A 17,854-nucleotide genomic window follows, 5' to 3' on the forward strand; every position below is an offset into this window, starting at 1 on the left:
ATGACAGGAAAGACCCTTGGCTGAGTGCGGGAGGCCCAGCGCTGCTGACCCTTCTGGGTGACCCTAGACAAGGTGCCTGCCCTCCAGCCCTTCGGGTAACTCTGGGCAATGACCCCCCACACACAAACCCAGTGACTTGTAGCTGGCAGTGACTTGAGCCACCTCCAGCCCCCTCTTCTGTGCATATAAAGCAGCTAAGACAAAACTGCCTTTGACCCAAAGAGTCCTTTTCAAATCAAAGTAAAAGAATAAAGTTCTCATATTTATTTATATTATTAATATAAATAATAAAAATCACCAACTGAGGAGATAGGGTTTTAGTTTATACCAGTGACTCTCTATCAGGGTCACTTTGCCCCCTGGGGCACATTTGGCACAGTCTGGACACATTTGTGGTTGTGCCAGCCGAGGGGTGCTGCTGGCATCTAGTGGGGAGACACCAGGGTGCTGCTAAATGTCCTACAATGACAAAGATTTATCCAGCCCAAAATGTTCATAGTGCCCACGTTCAGAAACGTGGATGTACACTGATGCGGAAAAGCAACATTTCTCAAGTGTAGTGCATCACGAATAGAACCTGGTCTGAGCTGATTACACACTTGGATGGTGTCTACACTGACCCATCAAAACATACTTGTTATGAAACCACCAGGGAATACTGCCTTCCAGATTCAGCAGATGTGAGACAAATAACATCCTGCTCATTTGGAGTCAAGTCAGGGGATACTCGAGAAACGCCTGAGATTTTTCTTGACAACCCTGGCTCTTGTTTTTTCTAAGTGGCCATTCCTGGGCTATTTGTCAAACGTACCTTATCTCCTGTAATATCATCTTTTTCTGTTTGGTGTGGTTTTGGAATTCCAGGCAGACCATGCCCAGTATAATGGTCTTGGACAGACATTCTTCCTGTCTGGGGTATTTTCTTCCTGTCTAGGGTATTTTAGTTACTGCCCTAGAGTTTGCAAAGTGTTCTTTTTTTTTTTTTTTCTGAAAAGATATTCTTGAAAATCAATAAACTTCACAGAATGGAAAAAGCTGATCAGTGATTTTTCAAGATATCAGGTATTTCACTGGGAGAGTAGCCATCATAACTCAAGCCCAAATGAAATGCGTTCAGAGAGTGACCTCAGCATTACATAGAGCCTACTGTTTGGCAATTGTCCTTGTGGACCCAAAAGAAAATTGAACAATATATCAGCCATGAAAATAAACAGTGGCCCATCACAAAGAGGAAATTCGGCAGTGGGCCTAAAATAATGTTTAACTAACTTTACGTTCCCCTCAGTCCCCATTTTGTTTTATTTCTGTGGGAATGTGTATTTGTGGGGACAGAGAAGTTTTTTGCTATTCAAAAAAATGTCTGTCTGCATTTGTTTAGCTGGAGAAATGAGATTGAAGGCAATGCGGATATATCAACAAGAAAGGATGTTGGGAAATATGGGCAGGGCTAATAAGCATGAAATGCAATTTTGATATGCATTTTTTTTTAAATATTGGCAAAAGGTGAAATTTTAGAAAATCTGTGGCTGGCGTATTTTGTATTTTTTCCTGAAGCATTCAGTAGGCTAGTTTCTATTTTGTCTATGTAAAGTAAACATTACAGCTAGTCTCCAAATTTCTAAATATTGTATTTTCATTTTTACCCCAAAGTATGGAGATATTTCCCATGTGATTTCTTATCCGCTGGAGATGATCCAGAAAATAATTCGTCAGTCCTTTTTTGCATGACCTGCAAGGAAAGAATGCCTTTCAAAAACCAAGCCCAGCCTCACTGGCCTTTGGCTGTGCTGTTTCCTCTTCTTGGAATGTCCTCCCTAAGTCATCTACCACCCCAGTCAACACTACTTCCCCACCAAACTGCATCTTTCCCAGTCTAGTGAACTCCTGTCCATCCTTCAAAATTCTGTTCAATTATCATTTTCCCCAGACTTCTCAGAAAGAATGTATTACAATCTCTATTATACTGCCATAGGATAATTATATATGTTGCCTGTTGATTCTTGTAGATGAGATCCTTGAGTGCAGGGAGGTCTGTGCCCCTCTGATGTATTCAACTTTATATATCCAAGGACTAGTACAGTGCCAAGTTCAAAGCAGGCAATCAGCATGTAAGTATGGAATAAATGAGTGAATAATAAATGGTGGATAGGTGGAACCGATTCCCCACATAGGTGTGATTTAGTTCCTGACCTTTCTGCTGTGTACTACTGGTCTGTTTGTCCATCCTGCAGTGTTTTACTTTTTTGTAACTATAGAAGTCTTGATAGATGGTCAGATGTGTTTTTCTACCTTCTCCTTATTCAAAATTATTATGGCTAGTCTTTCGGCTTTATTCTTCCATATGGATGTTAGGGCCATCTTGCCAGGTTTTGTGAAAAGCACCATGGAGATTTTGATTGAAATTGTATTGGATTTATAGATTTATTTGTAGGATAATTGACATATTTGTAATATTGAGCATTGCTATACATGAATATAGAATATCTCTCTTATTTATGTCCTTAATGTCTTTAGTTATTTTCTAATTGTTTTAGATTTTGTTGTAAATGAAGTCTTTAATTTTATTGTTCAGTAAAATGAGTTATTGTTTATGTATAGTAATGCTGATTTCTTCATATTGCTCTTATATTAAGCAAACTTGATGGCCTGTTTCTTCTTTCAATTATATATCTCTTTGTCTTATTTTATTATGCTGGCTAAACTCTGCAGGATAATGTTCAAGAGAAGTATTCATAGACATCCTTATCTTTTTGCTGACTTTAAAGGAAATTGTTCTGTTTCATTTTTAAATTCAAGGACTATTATGTGTATATCAGAGATACCCTTAATCTCTATTTTTAGGAGAGTTCCCTCTATGTCTAGTATGCTAAGTGCTATTGTTATGAATGGATGTTGAATTTTATCGATTATTGGTGTTCTAATTTTGAAATGATTATGGGGTTTCTCTCTCAATTGTTATTGTAGTGAATACTAGTGATATGTTATCTACCTTAAAGTACTGACATAAGCCCCCCCTTGGTCATAACATTTTAAAATAATTATGCTACGTTCAGTAGGCTACTTTTTTAGGATTTTTACATTTATGGTCATAATGAAATTGACTTATAATCCTACTTTCATGTTCTTGCATAGTTTTTGAATCAAAATTGTATTCATAAAGCAAATTCTGGACCTTTTCTTTGTTTTGTCTCCTCCAATCTGGAATAGTCTATATTGGTTAGAGATGATTCGTTTGTTAAAAATTTGATAAAACTTGGGGCACCTGGGTGGCTCAGTCATTAAGCATCTGCCTTCAGCTCAGGTCATGATCCCAGGGTCCTGGGATCAAGTCCCATGTCAGGCTCTCTCCTCAGCGGGGAGCCTGCTTCTCCCTTTCCCTCTGCCTGCCACTCCCCCTGCTTATGTTCTCTCTCTCTCTCTACCAAATAAATAAATAAAAATCTTTAATTAAAAAAAGATTTGATAAATTAAGAAAATCATTTGGGACCTTTAACTATTTGAGGGTACAACTTTTACTACAGATGCAATTATTTAATGGATATAATTGAATGTAGGTTTTCTATATTATTTGGGGTCATTTTTATAATTGATAGTCTTTAAGAAAATTATCCATGTCACAGAACTAATTTTGTTAGTATAAAGCTAGTATTCTCAAGATTTGTATTTCATATCTTCACTGCATTTGTATTATGTTCTCTTTATCACTTCGTGTTTTTCTTGATCAATCTTACCCAAACTTTGCTTATTTTAGAAATCTTTTAAAATCACCTTTTATTTTTTTTATTTTTTATCTTTTCTTTCTATCTCATTATATTCTGCAATAATCTTTATTATTTTTTGTCTCACTTTGTTATTTTTCTAGCTTCCTAAATAGTATACTTAGCTTGTTAGTGTTCAATCTTTATTTTTAATATATGCATTTAAAGTTTCTGTACCCCATAAGGAGTGTTTTGTCTTTCGATACCATATTTCTATTAAGATTTTTTTCTTTGCTGTATTTGTAGAATTATTTTAAATTTCCAAATATACTGGGGTTTGGTTGCTTACCATGTCTTTAATTTTATTGACTGGTAGTCAGAATATGGTCTCTATCATATCAGTTCTTTTCTATATGTTGAGGCTTGGTTTGTGGTCAGTTTGTGTGAATATTTCATGTGTTGTTTTAGAAGAGTACATATTCTATGAATTGTTGGGTGTGAGGTCCCTTTTATACCCAGTCTATTAACTTTATCTATTTGATCTATTAATTTCTGTGAATAGATGTTAAAATCGTTATGATTACGGATTTGTCAATCTCTCCTTGTAATTCTTTCCACTTTTGTTTTATGTTTTTTGAGACCATGTTGTCATGTGCATAGCAGCTCAGGATTAGTATATCTTTAGGGTAAAATTAAATCTCTAATTATTATGTAATGACCATCTTTATCACTAATAAAGAAAATATATTTTTTATAACAAGATATTTATTTGGGGTTTCTGTTGGCTAGCTATTTGCTCTGTATGTTTTTTCTATTCCTCCACTTTCAACATTTCTATTACATTATGTTTTGAGTGTATTTCTTGCAAAGGTTTTTTGAATATCTGAAAATTTCTGTCTCTTATTTGATGTTATGGCCACTGATATGTATTGTGATTAGAGATGTACAAGGATTTTTCTTTTTTCTTTTCCCCCTGTCCTTACTGTGCTTTTTTATGGCTTTGTTTCTGTCTTTCTTTCTTTTTATTGGCTTGATCAAATCTTTATTTCTTTTTCCCTTACACATTATATAGATTCCGTCCCACTCTCTCTGCATATATTGAAAATTCTAATACATGTGTAATTAACTTAAAATCTTCCTCAGTTAATTAGCAGCTCTGCTTACATACCCCAAATGATGAGAACTGTAGAATGCTTTAACATTTTTAAGCCCCTCCAATCTCCCATGCCATTTTTCCAATTTGTTTTTAAGTCCCCTGAAATTAGTTATCTTATTGTTTTATGCAGACAGAGCTTGATTAGATCGAACCCTGTTGCCAATTTCTTGCTCAACATGGCTTCTTGAATCCTGTTCTTTCCCACTAGGTTCAAAATGCTGCCTATAGACATATATATCCCATTGTATTTCTCTGAGTGAGGATCTGTGAGTGAACACTCCTGGTATTTGTCTGGAAAATATCTTTACTTCATCCTCACTCTTGAATGGTAATTAGCTGGGTATAGAAGTTAAGTTGGCAGTAATTTTCTCTGAGCACTTTGATGAAATTTTTCCATAATCTACTAGCTTCTTTTTGTTGAAAAGAACTGTTTTCATCGTAATTGCTGTCCTTTTGTAAAAATAACCTGTTGGGTTTTTTTTTTGGTCTTGGGGTTTTTTTGTCTGTTTGTTTTTTGGGGGGTTTTTGTTGTTTTCTTTTTTTTTAGGATTTTGCTTGTCCTTTGGTATTCTGCAGTTTCTATATAATCTATATAGGTTAGATTATTTTTTAATTTATCAGGTTTGAGGTAGCTTAGCTCTTCTGAATCTGAAGATGTACTCATTTAGCTTTTCTGAATCTGAAGATGTGCTTTTACTAATTCTAGAAAGATCTCAACTGTTCCTCTTTTTGACTTTGCTTCCATATATGACACAAAGCCCAGCACCTCTCAGGTTTTCAAGATCATCACTCCTTCACTTCCTTCTCTTCTTCATTTCCAGTCTCTTGTACATATTGCATCAATTCCATCCACAAGTGAACATGCCCTAATATCTCCCATTGTTTATTAAAAAAAATAAAGTTCTGCCTTGTTTCCATATCTCCGTGGAGCTATTTCATTGCTCTGCTGGACATCATAGCCAAATTTCTTGACAAATTTGCCTATACATTTCTCCACTTCCATACCTCCCATTTATTCTTCATGTCACTTAAGTATGACTTTTGACCTCACGATCCAAAGAGACTGCTCTTGCCAAGGTTACTAATAACTTCATGTGTCTGAATCAGTGTTCAGTCCTCATTAAACTGGACCTCTTCCCAGAATCGAACAATGTGGACTACTCCTTCCCTAAAATACTCTTTACCTTTTGGCTTCTAAAGCTCTTGACTCTTGCTTCTAAGTGTTGGAGCACAGAGGACTTGGGTTGAGCTCTATTTTCTTCATTTTCTACCCTCTATCCCTAATAGTTTTTATCCATTTACACAATTTTAAGTACCATTTATTCATCAGGGGTGGCCAAATGTATACCTCCAAACCTCTCTCCTCCTCTGAGATACTGAATTATATGTGCATTCCTGCTTGAGCTCAACACATTTAAGTTTAAACTGACCAGAGCTGAATTCTTGAATTTTTCCCCCACATAGTGTCTTCCTTATCTCAGCAAATGTCATCACCATCCACCTGGTTTCTAAAGCTAGAATCTAGGAGTCATTCTTCATTCGTTTTTCCCTCAAAGATCCACATTTATTCTATTATAAAGTCTTATGAATTCTGTCTTAAAAATATGCCTCTCTTTAAAAAAAAAAAAAGAGGGAGGCGGTGCCTGGGTGGCTCAGTTGGTTAAGCGACTGTCTTTGGCTCAGGTCATGATCCCAGGGTCCTGGGATCGAGTCCCACATCGGGATCCCCCTGCTCTGCGGGGAGGCTGCTTCTCCCTCTGCCTCTGCCTGCCACTCCCCCTGCTTGTGCTCTTTCTGTGTCAAATAAATAAATAAAATCTTTAAAAAAAAAATGCCTCAAATCCATCCACTTCCCATCTCCAAATCCAGCACCCTAATCTTGGCCTCTATCCTTTCTCAACGAGAAACTACTAACTAGTTTGCAAATCTCCTTCACTATGAATACTCTCCCATCTGTTTTCAACATGGTGGTCAGAATATCTTTTTTTTTTAAATCATCTTCCTACTTAATATCCTTCAAGAGCTTCTTATTGGACCTAGATTAAAAGAAAATCTATGCTCATTAATAAAACCTTCAAGGCCCTTTCCTACCTCCAACCTCAGCCAGGTTCTCTCCTCTCACTCTGGTGTTCCGGCCCCCCTGGCCTTCTCCTTCCTCAGTCACACCAAACTCTTTTGCTCCTGCAGGACGTCTGTAGATTCCTTCTGCCTGCTCTCCAACCCTGCCTCTACCAGATTGGCTCTTCCCCTCCTTCAAGCAGCATGAAGTCACTTTCCAAGAGAAGCTTTTCTGACCACTGTGGATAATAGTGGGGCCTCTCTTAAGTCTCTCTAGTAGCAAACTTTTTTTTTCTTTTATATCCCTTTCCACACACTTTTTTCCTCTCTTTTGGAGTTGTATGATTTGATTTGATTTGATTGATCTTGCGATTTCAACAGTATATTAACCATCAATTTTGTTGCCATAATTAGCCAGCACCATCCCTTTAGAGCCTTTCTAGTAAAATAATATTAAGAAACCTTTGATTGCTAAATTTAGAAAATCTTCAACTGCCAATAGAACCCCTTACTGAGGGATTCTTTAAGGACCACGTTTAATCTGAGCGGGCCTCTAAATGAGCCCTCGCATCTTGGCTCTGTGTGAGTACAAGCGCTCCCTGGGACAGGTTCTCTGCATTCCTACAAGGCGCTTTGTCATACCTAAGCACCATTTCCTTACAGCACAATTACCCATTCTTAGTAAAAACAATTCTGAGAGGTTTTTTTTTTTTTTTTCCATTGGTTCTCATAGCAGAAATAGTATACTGGACAGTTTGCTTGTGACAAACTAAAATGCCAAAACTTAGTTTAGTTGTGTAGAAACCATGGTCGTAAGTTGTTCTTTTTGATTTTTTAACTTGCGCACTCTGTCGGCCTTTACAAATCTATAAGTTCCAGGAGGAGGGAACCGGGTCTGTTTTGTCTGCCACTTCATGTCTATACAATTAGAGGCATATATAAATAAAGACCTCAAAGTGATGCTTTTTTTGTTTTAAGTAGAGCTCTGATGAGCATCTTCCCAAATTGTACCCATAGTTGTGATCCTCGTATTTTTTGTGTTAATTAAAACTAGCATACTGAGTCACTGAACTCTACCTCTGAAGCTAAAAATACACTGTATGTTAAGTAATTGAATTTAAATTAAAAAAATTAAAATTTAAAAAAAATAGCAGACTGGCCTCCCAGTCTGTTAAAAAAGATAATGTTGTCTGTATTTCTTTTATTTGTTAATGGAGGTTTAAAACTTTGAAAGTCCTTAGTAATGTCTCATAATATTTTAATTTTGTAAAAACTCAGAACACTTTCACATGGGTTTGTATGTCTCCAAGTAGACCGCCTGTGGTAGTTTTTGGCTTACGATGGCCACATTTGCTTTCAAGGAATCTCCTAGTTCTGTGTCTTGAAGCTCACTGGTGCTAGAGAACATGTATTTTTGTTTTGTTTTGTTTTGTTTTGTTTTTGTTTTAAATCATGACAATACATGGCCCAGTCATAAGAGGACCCATACCTGAATAATTAGAGATAAAGCCATCCTTACTTCATAATATTCAAAATATTTAACTGGCTGGGGCACCAACCAATGAGACTCACATCTGGGCCAATCAGAAAGGATTTTCAAGTTACACACCCATAGGCCACACCCGGCATGCTGACTCCGGACCCTCTCTCTGGGGAAGGCAATTCTATAGACCCTAACAGTAGCCTTCATGTCAGCCAACTCCCTCGCTTTTTTTAAATGCCTGTTTTTTTGGTTTTAGGTTTGTTTTTGTTGCTGGGTTTTTTGTTTTTTTGTTTTTTTGTTTTTTTGTTTTTTTGGAAGTGGCTCAAAGCCTTGGAACCTTCTAATTTTCCTATAATCATGTCTTATTTATACCTGTCTGGATATTCAACACATGGAGCAACTTTGGTCAAAAGGATGCAATAATTGAGTTCTACCTTCCAGAACTTGCAGAGCTAAATGCAGGTTATGGTGACCAGCCCCGGCTATCTTGGGTTTGTCCACACAGTGCCTTGTTTGGGGTGGTGAGAGTCTCATTCCTTAGCTGATGGCATGGCCCTATAATCTTACTGTTGCTCCACATTCCTTTCTGACTCTGGCCTGGGGCATGGTGGATTGGTAGAGGATTTTCAGAGATCAAAGCATATCTCTTTTCTCCGGTCTGTTTGTAACTCTACCTCACTGGAAAGAAAAGGCCCAGTGAGGGATGCTCACTCCCACTGAAGTCTCTGTTTCTTGACATCATCTATGTGTTTCATGTCCAAGGCCACCTCCCTTCAAATAATTGAATTTTCTGACATTTTTCTTCTTTTTGGATCACAGGTCCACACATTCCGAGGCCCGCACTGGTGTGAATACTGTGCCAACTTTATGTGGGGGCTCATCGCCCAAGGGGTTCGGTGCTCAGGTAGACACAGAACTTTCTTCATCCTTTTCCGCTTATATAAAGTGACATAATGTTGAGCTGGAGATCATTTCTCCAGAGTTGGGAAATAGATCCAGATTAGCTCAAAAGTCCAGCTTTCTGGAAGGTTCAAGTCATCTCTATGCTTAATGGAGAGACTGTTCTAGGTGTCTGCTGGAATGAAAAAGAATATCATGTTTATGCAAGAAAAGAAAAAAAATCCAAGCAAGTACATTTCCTTATGCACCTACCTGCCACCCAAAAGAGGCAGCAGTCCTTAAAAGAAAAAGAAGTCAATTCCAGTGGAATGGCAAAGATAGAAAAACCACATTTCTTTCCCATCCCCCACTTTACTACAAAAGGCAAGGCATGAAAATAGAAATACTGGCAAACCTTTGCCACACACCAGGCATTGAGCTAAGCACTTTCTATTTATCATGCCATTTAGTCTCACCAACAGACCTTAAAGACATGCAATTATTCTCTCCACTGAACAGATGAAGAAACTGAGGCTTAGAGGTAGTTGTTAATAGCTCTTGGCCACATAGTAAGTGGTGGAAAATTGATTCAGCTCCAGAACACATGCTTAGAACTTTTCTGCTATCGGATTAGCTGTGCAACTAAAGACCTTGATTGGCTATCACATATTTTCAAAGCACTTTGAAACCTTAGGTGTTTTTCCACCTAGAACTGGATGCCCACACCCAGTGCTAACGGCACATAACACATCTTATTAAAATACAGCTAACAAAAGAGCAAAGAATTGCCAAACTAATGTGTAACTGGGCTCCTTAATTCATCTCGCCACACTTTTTCTGGCGAGCAGTCCTGGCCAAGGAGCAAGAATAGCCTCCTGTGGTATACTGATTGGGTTTCTACCAACACCATGACTGATTTCTTCCTTGCTACTAGGGTATGGTTTTTTAAAACAATTCTTAGGAAGCATTTAAAATAAAATAAGCTAATGATACTACATTAAGATAATCTACTTTGCCATAATGCCCACTTTGGTTCACAGGACTATGGGACCTTAAATCCTTTCTCTGCTCAGAAGGGGCTACCTTAGCTTCTACTGTGTAGATAACAGCAATCACCAGTGGTGGTACCTGGATGGGTCAAGTAGTGCTTGTGTATGTGGTTTAAAGCTACCTGCCCCCATCACAGATCCATGAGACAAGCAGCAAACAGGCTCAGAGGCAGCCTGTCCAGGAATGTTCCGGATACTCCAATTAACACAAAAGACTTACTCACCTGGGAGTTACAAAGTATCTCACGGCTCAACCACTGAGTAAAGCGGTAGACTATCTGAATCAGCCAGTGGTCATTAATTCAGGCTATCCAGATTATACCTACCAGAAATATCCTAATTGCGGGTATTATCCAATTTGAGTAGCAAATCGGTCCAAAGTCAATATTATGAGAACAAAACTCTGGAATTTACATTAGCTGTGAATAGCAATTTTCTCTGCAATAAAAAGGTTTTTGTTTTTTCTGTTTTTTTTTAATAAAAAATACTCTGAGGTTATGTTAATATTCTCCAATGGCAACCATTTGGCCTCATATTTCTTCTGAGCAGCAGGAAAATTGAAACCTGATCATTAAAGGTTAGGAATAGCCATCGCTGCCTCTCAACTCTCTGTATTTTACATATTTTAACTATTTTTTAAATGAATAGACTATTTATAGCATATGGAATTGTAGTAGTTTGCAAATATTGAATATTTTTATATATTATAAAACATTTTAAGTTTAATAAAATGTCAGTATTTAACTCTACACAAACACACTGTCGCTTCAGATCTTAAAATGAAGTTTATAAGGAAATTTAAAATAGAATTATCACATAATCCAGCAATTCCACTTCTGGGTCTATACCCAAAAGAACTGAAAGCAGGCACTCAAACAGATATTTGTACAACTGTGTTTATAACAGCATTATTCACAAGAGCCAAAAGCTAGAAGCAACCCACGTATCCATCAATAGATAAACAAAATGTGGTATATCAATACTGTGGGACACCATCCAGCCTTAAAAAGGAAGGAAATCCTGTCATATCCTGTAATATTAATGAACCTTAAGGACATCATAAAAAGTGAAATAAGCCAGTCACAAAAGGACAAATGCTAATGATTCCACTTATATGAGATATCTACAGGAGTCAAATTCATAGGAATAGAAAGTAGAATGTGGTTGCCAGGGGTGAGAGGGAGGAGGGTCTGGGGAGTTACTGTTTAATGAGTGGAGTTTCAGTTTTGGAAGCTGAAGGTTCTGGAGATGGATGGTGGTGACAGTTGCACACATGTGAAGGTACTTAATGCCTCTGAACTGTACACTGAGAAATGGTTAAAATGGTGAATTTTATGTTATGTATATTTGATCACAACTTTAAAAAATTGTTTTAAATGAAGTTTATAAGAATGTAGTAAAACTTACTAGTGAAATAACAAGAATAGCTGTCCGGGTATCCTTATATTTTCTCACATATTTGCTGTTTCTTTTATTTTACTTGTATGTAGTTTTCACCACACTTCAGAGTTTAGAGACTAATATAGTTGATCCTTATGATAATCCTAGGAGTAGATGCTATTATCATCCTTATTTTATAAAAGAGATCCAAACAAGAAAACAAACCAGCTCTATTTGGTTCAGTTTGCCCAAATTTACAACTACAAATTGATCTGTCAAAATACTTTTGAAGTTTACTTGAGCTTTGTTGAATTTCTCAGGTTGATAAAGCCAAGATGATTTAGAACTGATTTTTTCTTTGTAAGGAGGGTAGGCAGAGAGAACTCAGCCTAAAAATTACATGAAAATCATGGAATGATTTTCAAAAATCATTTTTTGAAGATTTTATAGAAGTTTAGATTTTCTCAAGTCCTTGGTGTGGTTAAGTGCTTTTTTGTTAAACAGCTGATTACAATATTCATTATTATATGTGTGTAATGTATATATATTACATATATATGTTTTGAATAGATAGCACATCAACTTTGAACAGCTTAATAAGCATTACATTTTTATTCTCCAAAATCTAGACTGTGTCTTGTTATTGTTAGAGAAATTCTGTCAGTGGATTCCAACTGCTAACAAGGCTTTTAATGTGTTCATTGAACTTAAAAGTACATTGTAAGCTTTGGATCTTGATATGAGCTTTATAAATAACTACTCTAATCATCACATTACATGGCATTGTCCTAAACTGTAAACTCTCAGGTACTCCCACCAGTATCTCGTTATACATTATTTCCACTCACAGGTGTCAAAATAAGGCAAGTAGAAGGAAAAATGGTCCACCCCAACTGCCCAACAAGGGGAAGGTACTGGAAACTATAGGCAACTGTCCAGGAAAAGGGAAGAAGATGGCAATGGTCATGGGTCCCTCAGACCAAAGATTAAAGATTCCTACAGAGAGAGTAATCATGTCTTCCACTAAAGGAGAATCCAGGACTTTAGAAAAACAACCTAGCAAAAGTCTTAGGTACCCTTTATGAACCAAGACTGGCTCTGGGAATCCAAACCCAAACATCCACATGTGGACCAAAGGTTCCAAGTCCCAAAAGAGGAAAAAAAAAACAAACCTACAAACAACCTAGCTAATCACCAAAACTATCTCAGAGAAATGTTCTATTCTTATGGTACAGCAACAGAAAAGGCTAAATGAGAAAAAGGGAATTATTTAAGTTTTGTGAGTAAAGATGGATTTCATACTCAGCTTGTGGAGAGTATCACCTCTAAATGGGATAGATGTTCCAGAAAGATACAGCAAACCTTGGGTGTTTTCAGTTTTATTTTTGGTAACATATAATTTGGGTTGGGCTTTTACAAAAGGGCCGGGCAAGGCTAATGTGGCTTCTTTGTTTACAGACTGTGGATTGAACGTACACAAACAGTGTTCCAAGCACGTTCCCAATGATTGTCAACCTGATCTCAAGAGGATCAAGAAGGTGTACTGTTGTGACCTCACAACACTTGTAAAGGCTCACAACACTCAGAGACCCATGGTGGTAGACATATGCATACGGGAAATTGAAGCAAGAGGTTTGGAAAAGACTTCTTATTTTAGTGATTTTGTTTTTATTGTTTGTTCTTACTGTTGTCAAGGAAACTTTCTTATAATTGTTAAATTGACTCTCTCTCCACTATTGATGTTGGGGAAACATTCTGACCCAGAGCGCGCATGCACACACACACACACACACACACACGCGCACACACACACACACACAGATAAGCTAAATCCAGCCAACTACATTAGTTTCTGTTTTGTACCTAAACCCTGCATGTATGCATCCAACACGTTTGCTAAGCATTTATTATGTGCTACACATTGAGGATATAAAAGTCACAGTTCTTACCTTCCAGAAATTCATATTGCAGTATGCAGAATCAGAGGGGTAAATAAATAAATGTATGGGGGTGTGTGTGTTCAAAACACCATGGAGTCACAGAGGAAGACATTTCAATGTTATTTGAGGACAACTCAGGAAGAGTTTATGGCAGAGATGAGGTTTGAATTGAGTCTTTTTAAAAAAAAAAAAGATTTTATTTATTTATTTGACTGAGAGACACAGCGAGAGAGGGAACACAAGCAGGGGGAGTGGGAGAGGGAGCAGCAGGCTTCCCGCCGAGCAGGGAGCCCGATGCGGGGTTCGATCCCAGGACCCCGGGATCATGACCTGAGCCAAAGGCAGATGCGCAACGACTGAGCCACCCAGGCACCCCCAAATGGAGTCTTAAAAAGTGATCCCATTAAATAAGATAAAGAAACTGCTGATCAATACAGACATTTTCTACCATAGAGAAATTCACTGCTAGTATTGGTTCTGTTTATTTCAAAGAGGAGAGTTAAAAAATTAAAAAGATCTATGCAATGAAAAATCAAGAAGGCAAGAAGAGGGGCGCCTGAGTGGCTCAGTTGGTTAAGCATCCGACTCTTGATTTCAGCTCAGGTTGTGATCTTGGGGATGTGGGATCAAGCCCTGCATTAGGCTCTGCTCAGTAGGGAGTCTGCTTGAGATTCTCTCTCTCCCTCTCCTTCTGCCCCTCCCCACCACATACTCTCTCTCTCTCAAGTAAATAACTAAATCTTTTTTTTAAAGATTTATTCACTTTAGAGAGAGAGAGAGAGAGCAAGCAATCAGGGGGAGGGGCAGAAGGAAAGAGAATCCTGAAGCCAACTCCATGCCAAGTACGGAGCCTGATGTAGGGCTCGATCCCAGGAGCCCGAGACCATGACCTGAGGCGAAATCAAGAGTTGGCAGCTCAACCAACTGAGCCATCCAGGAGCCCCAATAAATAAATATTTTTTAAAAAGAAGAAGGCACAGAAAATAGAAACATTTCAATGAGAAGGTTCTTCATAGTAGGCTTGAGTCACCTTTTATCTGTGCTTTGTTTGGCTACTCTTCAGTATCAAAGTGTTCAGTGTTGTGGTGGATCGAGTCTGGTTGGGGAGAATTTGGATTGCTGGATATAACTTGGATAATTGGACCATGTATAAAGCCCAGAGGCTTTAACCATTTTTACCAGGTAGGCACTCTGCTATAGTTGGTATCCATTATTGTGTCCAAACTGCGTAATGTATTCTACAGATATTTATGCATTGGTTAACTATTCCATTCTTTCCAAAACAAAACAAAAGAGGGCATTATAAGCTTGTTATTCCAAGCCTTTTAGATATAGGAAATCATTCCCTTTTCCGTGCAGGATGAAAACTAGAGCTATTCTGTTCCCTTAAGACTTATTCATTTCATCTCAAATTGTAATAGTCTGCTGCCTTTGGACCAGTGTGCCTGTCAGAGTTTGGTGGGCGCTTTGGGATCTGGTGAAGGTATTGCTGCAGGGGCTGAGCTGGGTAAGAGTTGAGAAGGGGTGCCCTGACTCTGGATGAGTAGCTGGGAAAAGTATCCCTGGCTCCTGTTGTTTAGAGGGCTCTGCAATTTGGGGTCAGATCATCAGCCTCTCTGGAGCCTCAACTCAGGACCTCGGCTTCCCTGGAGAAGCTGCAACCATCCCATGGTGATCCTCATCAGAGGCGACTGATAACTCTGGCAAAGTTACCACCGTGTCTGATGTCTGCTGTGTCTGTGGGGAGCAGAGCACAAAGCATGCCTAGTACAAGAGCTAGAATAGAGCAGAGCAAAAATTTTTGCCAGGGGAGTCAGAGCAAAGGGATTGGAGCTGCACATGTGAGTGGAATCAGAGAATGGGCTGGAAGAAATTCACATGACCCCCATCCCCAGCTTCATTGCCACCTCTGCCAAAGTCTTACCTCATCTTCCATCCCTGGTAAATTCCTTATTGTTCTGCAAAGGCTCTTTCATGGCCATTTGTTTCTGCATGATGTGGCAGAACGAAAAGATCACGGACGTGGAATTAGACTCCCAGCCCGGTCTCACACTCGCAGTGGCATGGCCTTGGCCAAGTTACCTGCTCCATTTGAATATGTTTCCTCACCCATAAAGTGAATAGAATCAGTCATAAGGTGGCTGCGAGGGTTAAAATGAGCTGATCCATATAAATGACCTAGCACGGGGCCCAACATATAGGACTCAGCCTATGTTATTCCTTTTGCCTTTTCTTGGAATGACCACCTACCCTAACTCCACCTCTGAATGCATCTGTCTGCCACCTGATTTCACCCACTGACTTCAACCACTCACTCAGTGCTGTCACAGAGACCCCCGAACAATAGTGTCTGCAACAAGATAGAAATCTATTTCTCTCTCCAGTAACGGTCCAGACCCTGAGAGCAGTTTAGGGCTAGGTGGGCAGGAACCCAGGCCCTGCAGCTTGTTGCTCTGCCATCCTCGAGAGCTGCCTTCTTCTGCATGGTCCCCGGTGGTTACCACCATCTCCTCTGAATTCCAACCAAGGGCAGAAAGGCATGCTCTTTCTCTTTAAGTCCACAACCCCAGCACCGGACACATCACTTCTGCTCTCTTCACATTAGCCAGAAGTTACTGGCCATGGCCATGGATGTTGTTCTGCAAGTCAGAGGTTCCACTGCAGCCGAGGAAGGGGAGAGCTGACATCACAAGGAGAGCTGGAAGCCTCTGCTACTCTGGCAAACTCTAGTCCATCCTTCATGACTTCCTTCAAAGATGGCTCTTCAGTAAGGTCTTCCCCCTGGACCCTCCCACCAACGGACAGGCTGGGCTTGTGTTCACTGCCCGATGCTCCCATGTGCCGCTGTGTCCTTGCCTGTGTTGTGTGCAGGTCACAATCACAGTGAGGCACGCTTACGTGTACCGCCGACTAGAAGAGGATGACTCCAGGTGTCCTCGGGTGGGCCGACCCAGTTGATCAGTATCGGCAGCCTGGGCAACTGTACTGAGACGAGTTCTGAGACTGAGTGGGGCTCCATAAGCAAGGTCTCTGACAGTCCCAGGAGGAAGGGTGGCAGGATTTATGCAGTGCAGTTGTTGTCTCTGATGCAGACCCTTATGTACGGCAGATAGCATATACTTGATCAATGTTTCCCAAATGAAGAACAGGAAAGTATGTCATCAAGAGCTTGACAAGAGTACCTTGCGCCAGCTGTACCAGCTACTTGTTTGCTCGTTCTTGCCATAGCTGGAATTTGAGGGCAGCTTGTTTCTGACTTGGAAGGTCTGAAATCTGACCCTTTTCCCTTCTGATCCTTTTGGGACCTGGCAAGGCCTTAGGACATATCTTAACAAATCTCTAAGATCTAGGAGCAGAAACCATATCTCTTTCTTAGCCCAAATATACATGGATCAAGTTGCCAGAATCATCACTAAATTTTTTTTTTTACCTATCCGTATGATCATTTATTTGAAAGTATAACAATTAAATCAATCATATTTAAACATTGAACATATTATCCTATTTATGATTAAACATAAAAGGCTGTAAAATTTAGTTTCAATAAAATCAGGATAATATGCAAGCATCCAAGTACGTGTGTGTTCCTAGCACAGAGCTGCATGCAGTGTGGCACGTGGGCTAAAATGATGCTAGGGAGGAAGCAGGTTGCTGCCTGAAGCAGCGAAATCTCATCCAGCAGTCTGATGAACAAGGAAGCAGGAGACCGTGGTCGATGAGAATCTTAAACACAGGCTCACTTTGCGAAGCCAGGCAGGAAGACCAGATCCCTGAGGTCTCTACTGCAGCACAAGCAAATGAAGACAGACTTGCCTGGAAAACTGAGATGGACAAGCCCAGCTTCTGACAGGAGTGTGTGTAATATACAAGAGCATTGACTATATTTTGCTCATTTCCTGCTAGCACACAATGTAAATATGAAATTAGAGTCCTTTGTAGATGTTTCAGGAAGCTAAAGTCTGTCTCTTTTTTCAACAGGATTGAAGTCGGAAGGCCTTTACAGAGTCTCCGGGTTCACCGAACACATCGAAGATGTCAAAATGGCATTTGACAGAGGTGGGCTTATGCTCTTTTGAAGGCCAGATGACCTATCCTTAGCATGCTTTCTCTTGGAGCCGGATTTTATTCATAGTGGGGATGGGTTTCAGAGCTACTGAGAGCCGTTCCACAGGAAGCCAAGGAATGATGGTTTACAAATCACATAGCTCTCT

General features: G+C 39.2%; 1 protein-coding gene across 2 annotated transcripts in view; it reads left to right on the forward strand.

Moving 5' to 3' along the window:
- CHN2 (chimerin 2) overlaps positions 1–17,854 on the forward strand; it is a 288,691-nt gene that overhangs the window by 261,648 nt on the left and 9,189 nt on the right. For both annotated transcript variants that reach the window (XM_027573992.2, XM_027573993.2), the window contains 3 exons: positions 9,215–9,299; positions 13,162–13,335; positions 17,622–17,699. In XM_027573992.2, coding sequence (XP_027429793.1) covers positions 9,215–9,299; positions 13,162–13,335; positions 17,622–17,699 — 337 coding nt within the window. The remainder of the gene's footprint in view (positions 1–9,214; positions 9,300–13,161; positions 13,336–17,621; positions 17,700–17,854) is intronic.

This window comes from Zalophus californianus, chromosome 12, assembly GCF_009762305.2.
Source record: "Zalophus californianus isolate mZalCal1 chromosome 12, mZalCal1.pri.v2, whole genome shotgun sequence".
In the NCBI taxonomy this organism is placed as follows: Eukaryota; Metazoa; Chordata; class Mammalia; order Carnivora; family Otariidae; genus Zalophus; species Zalophus californianus.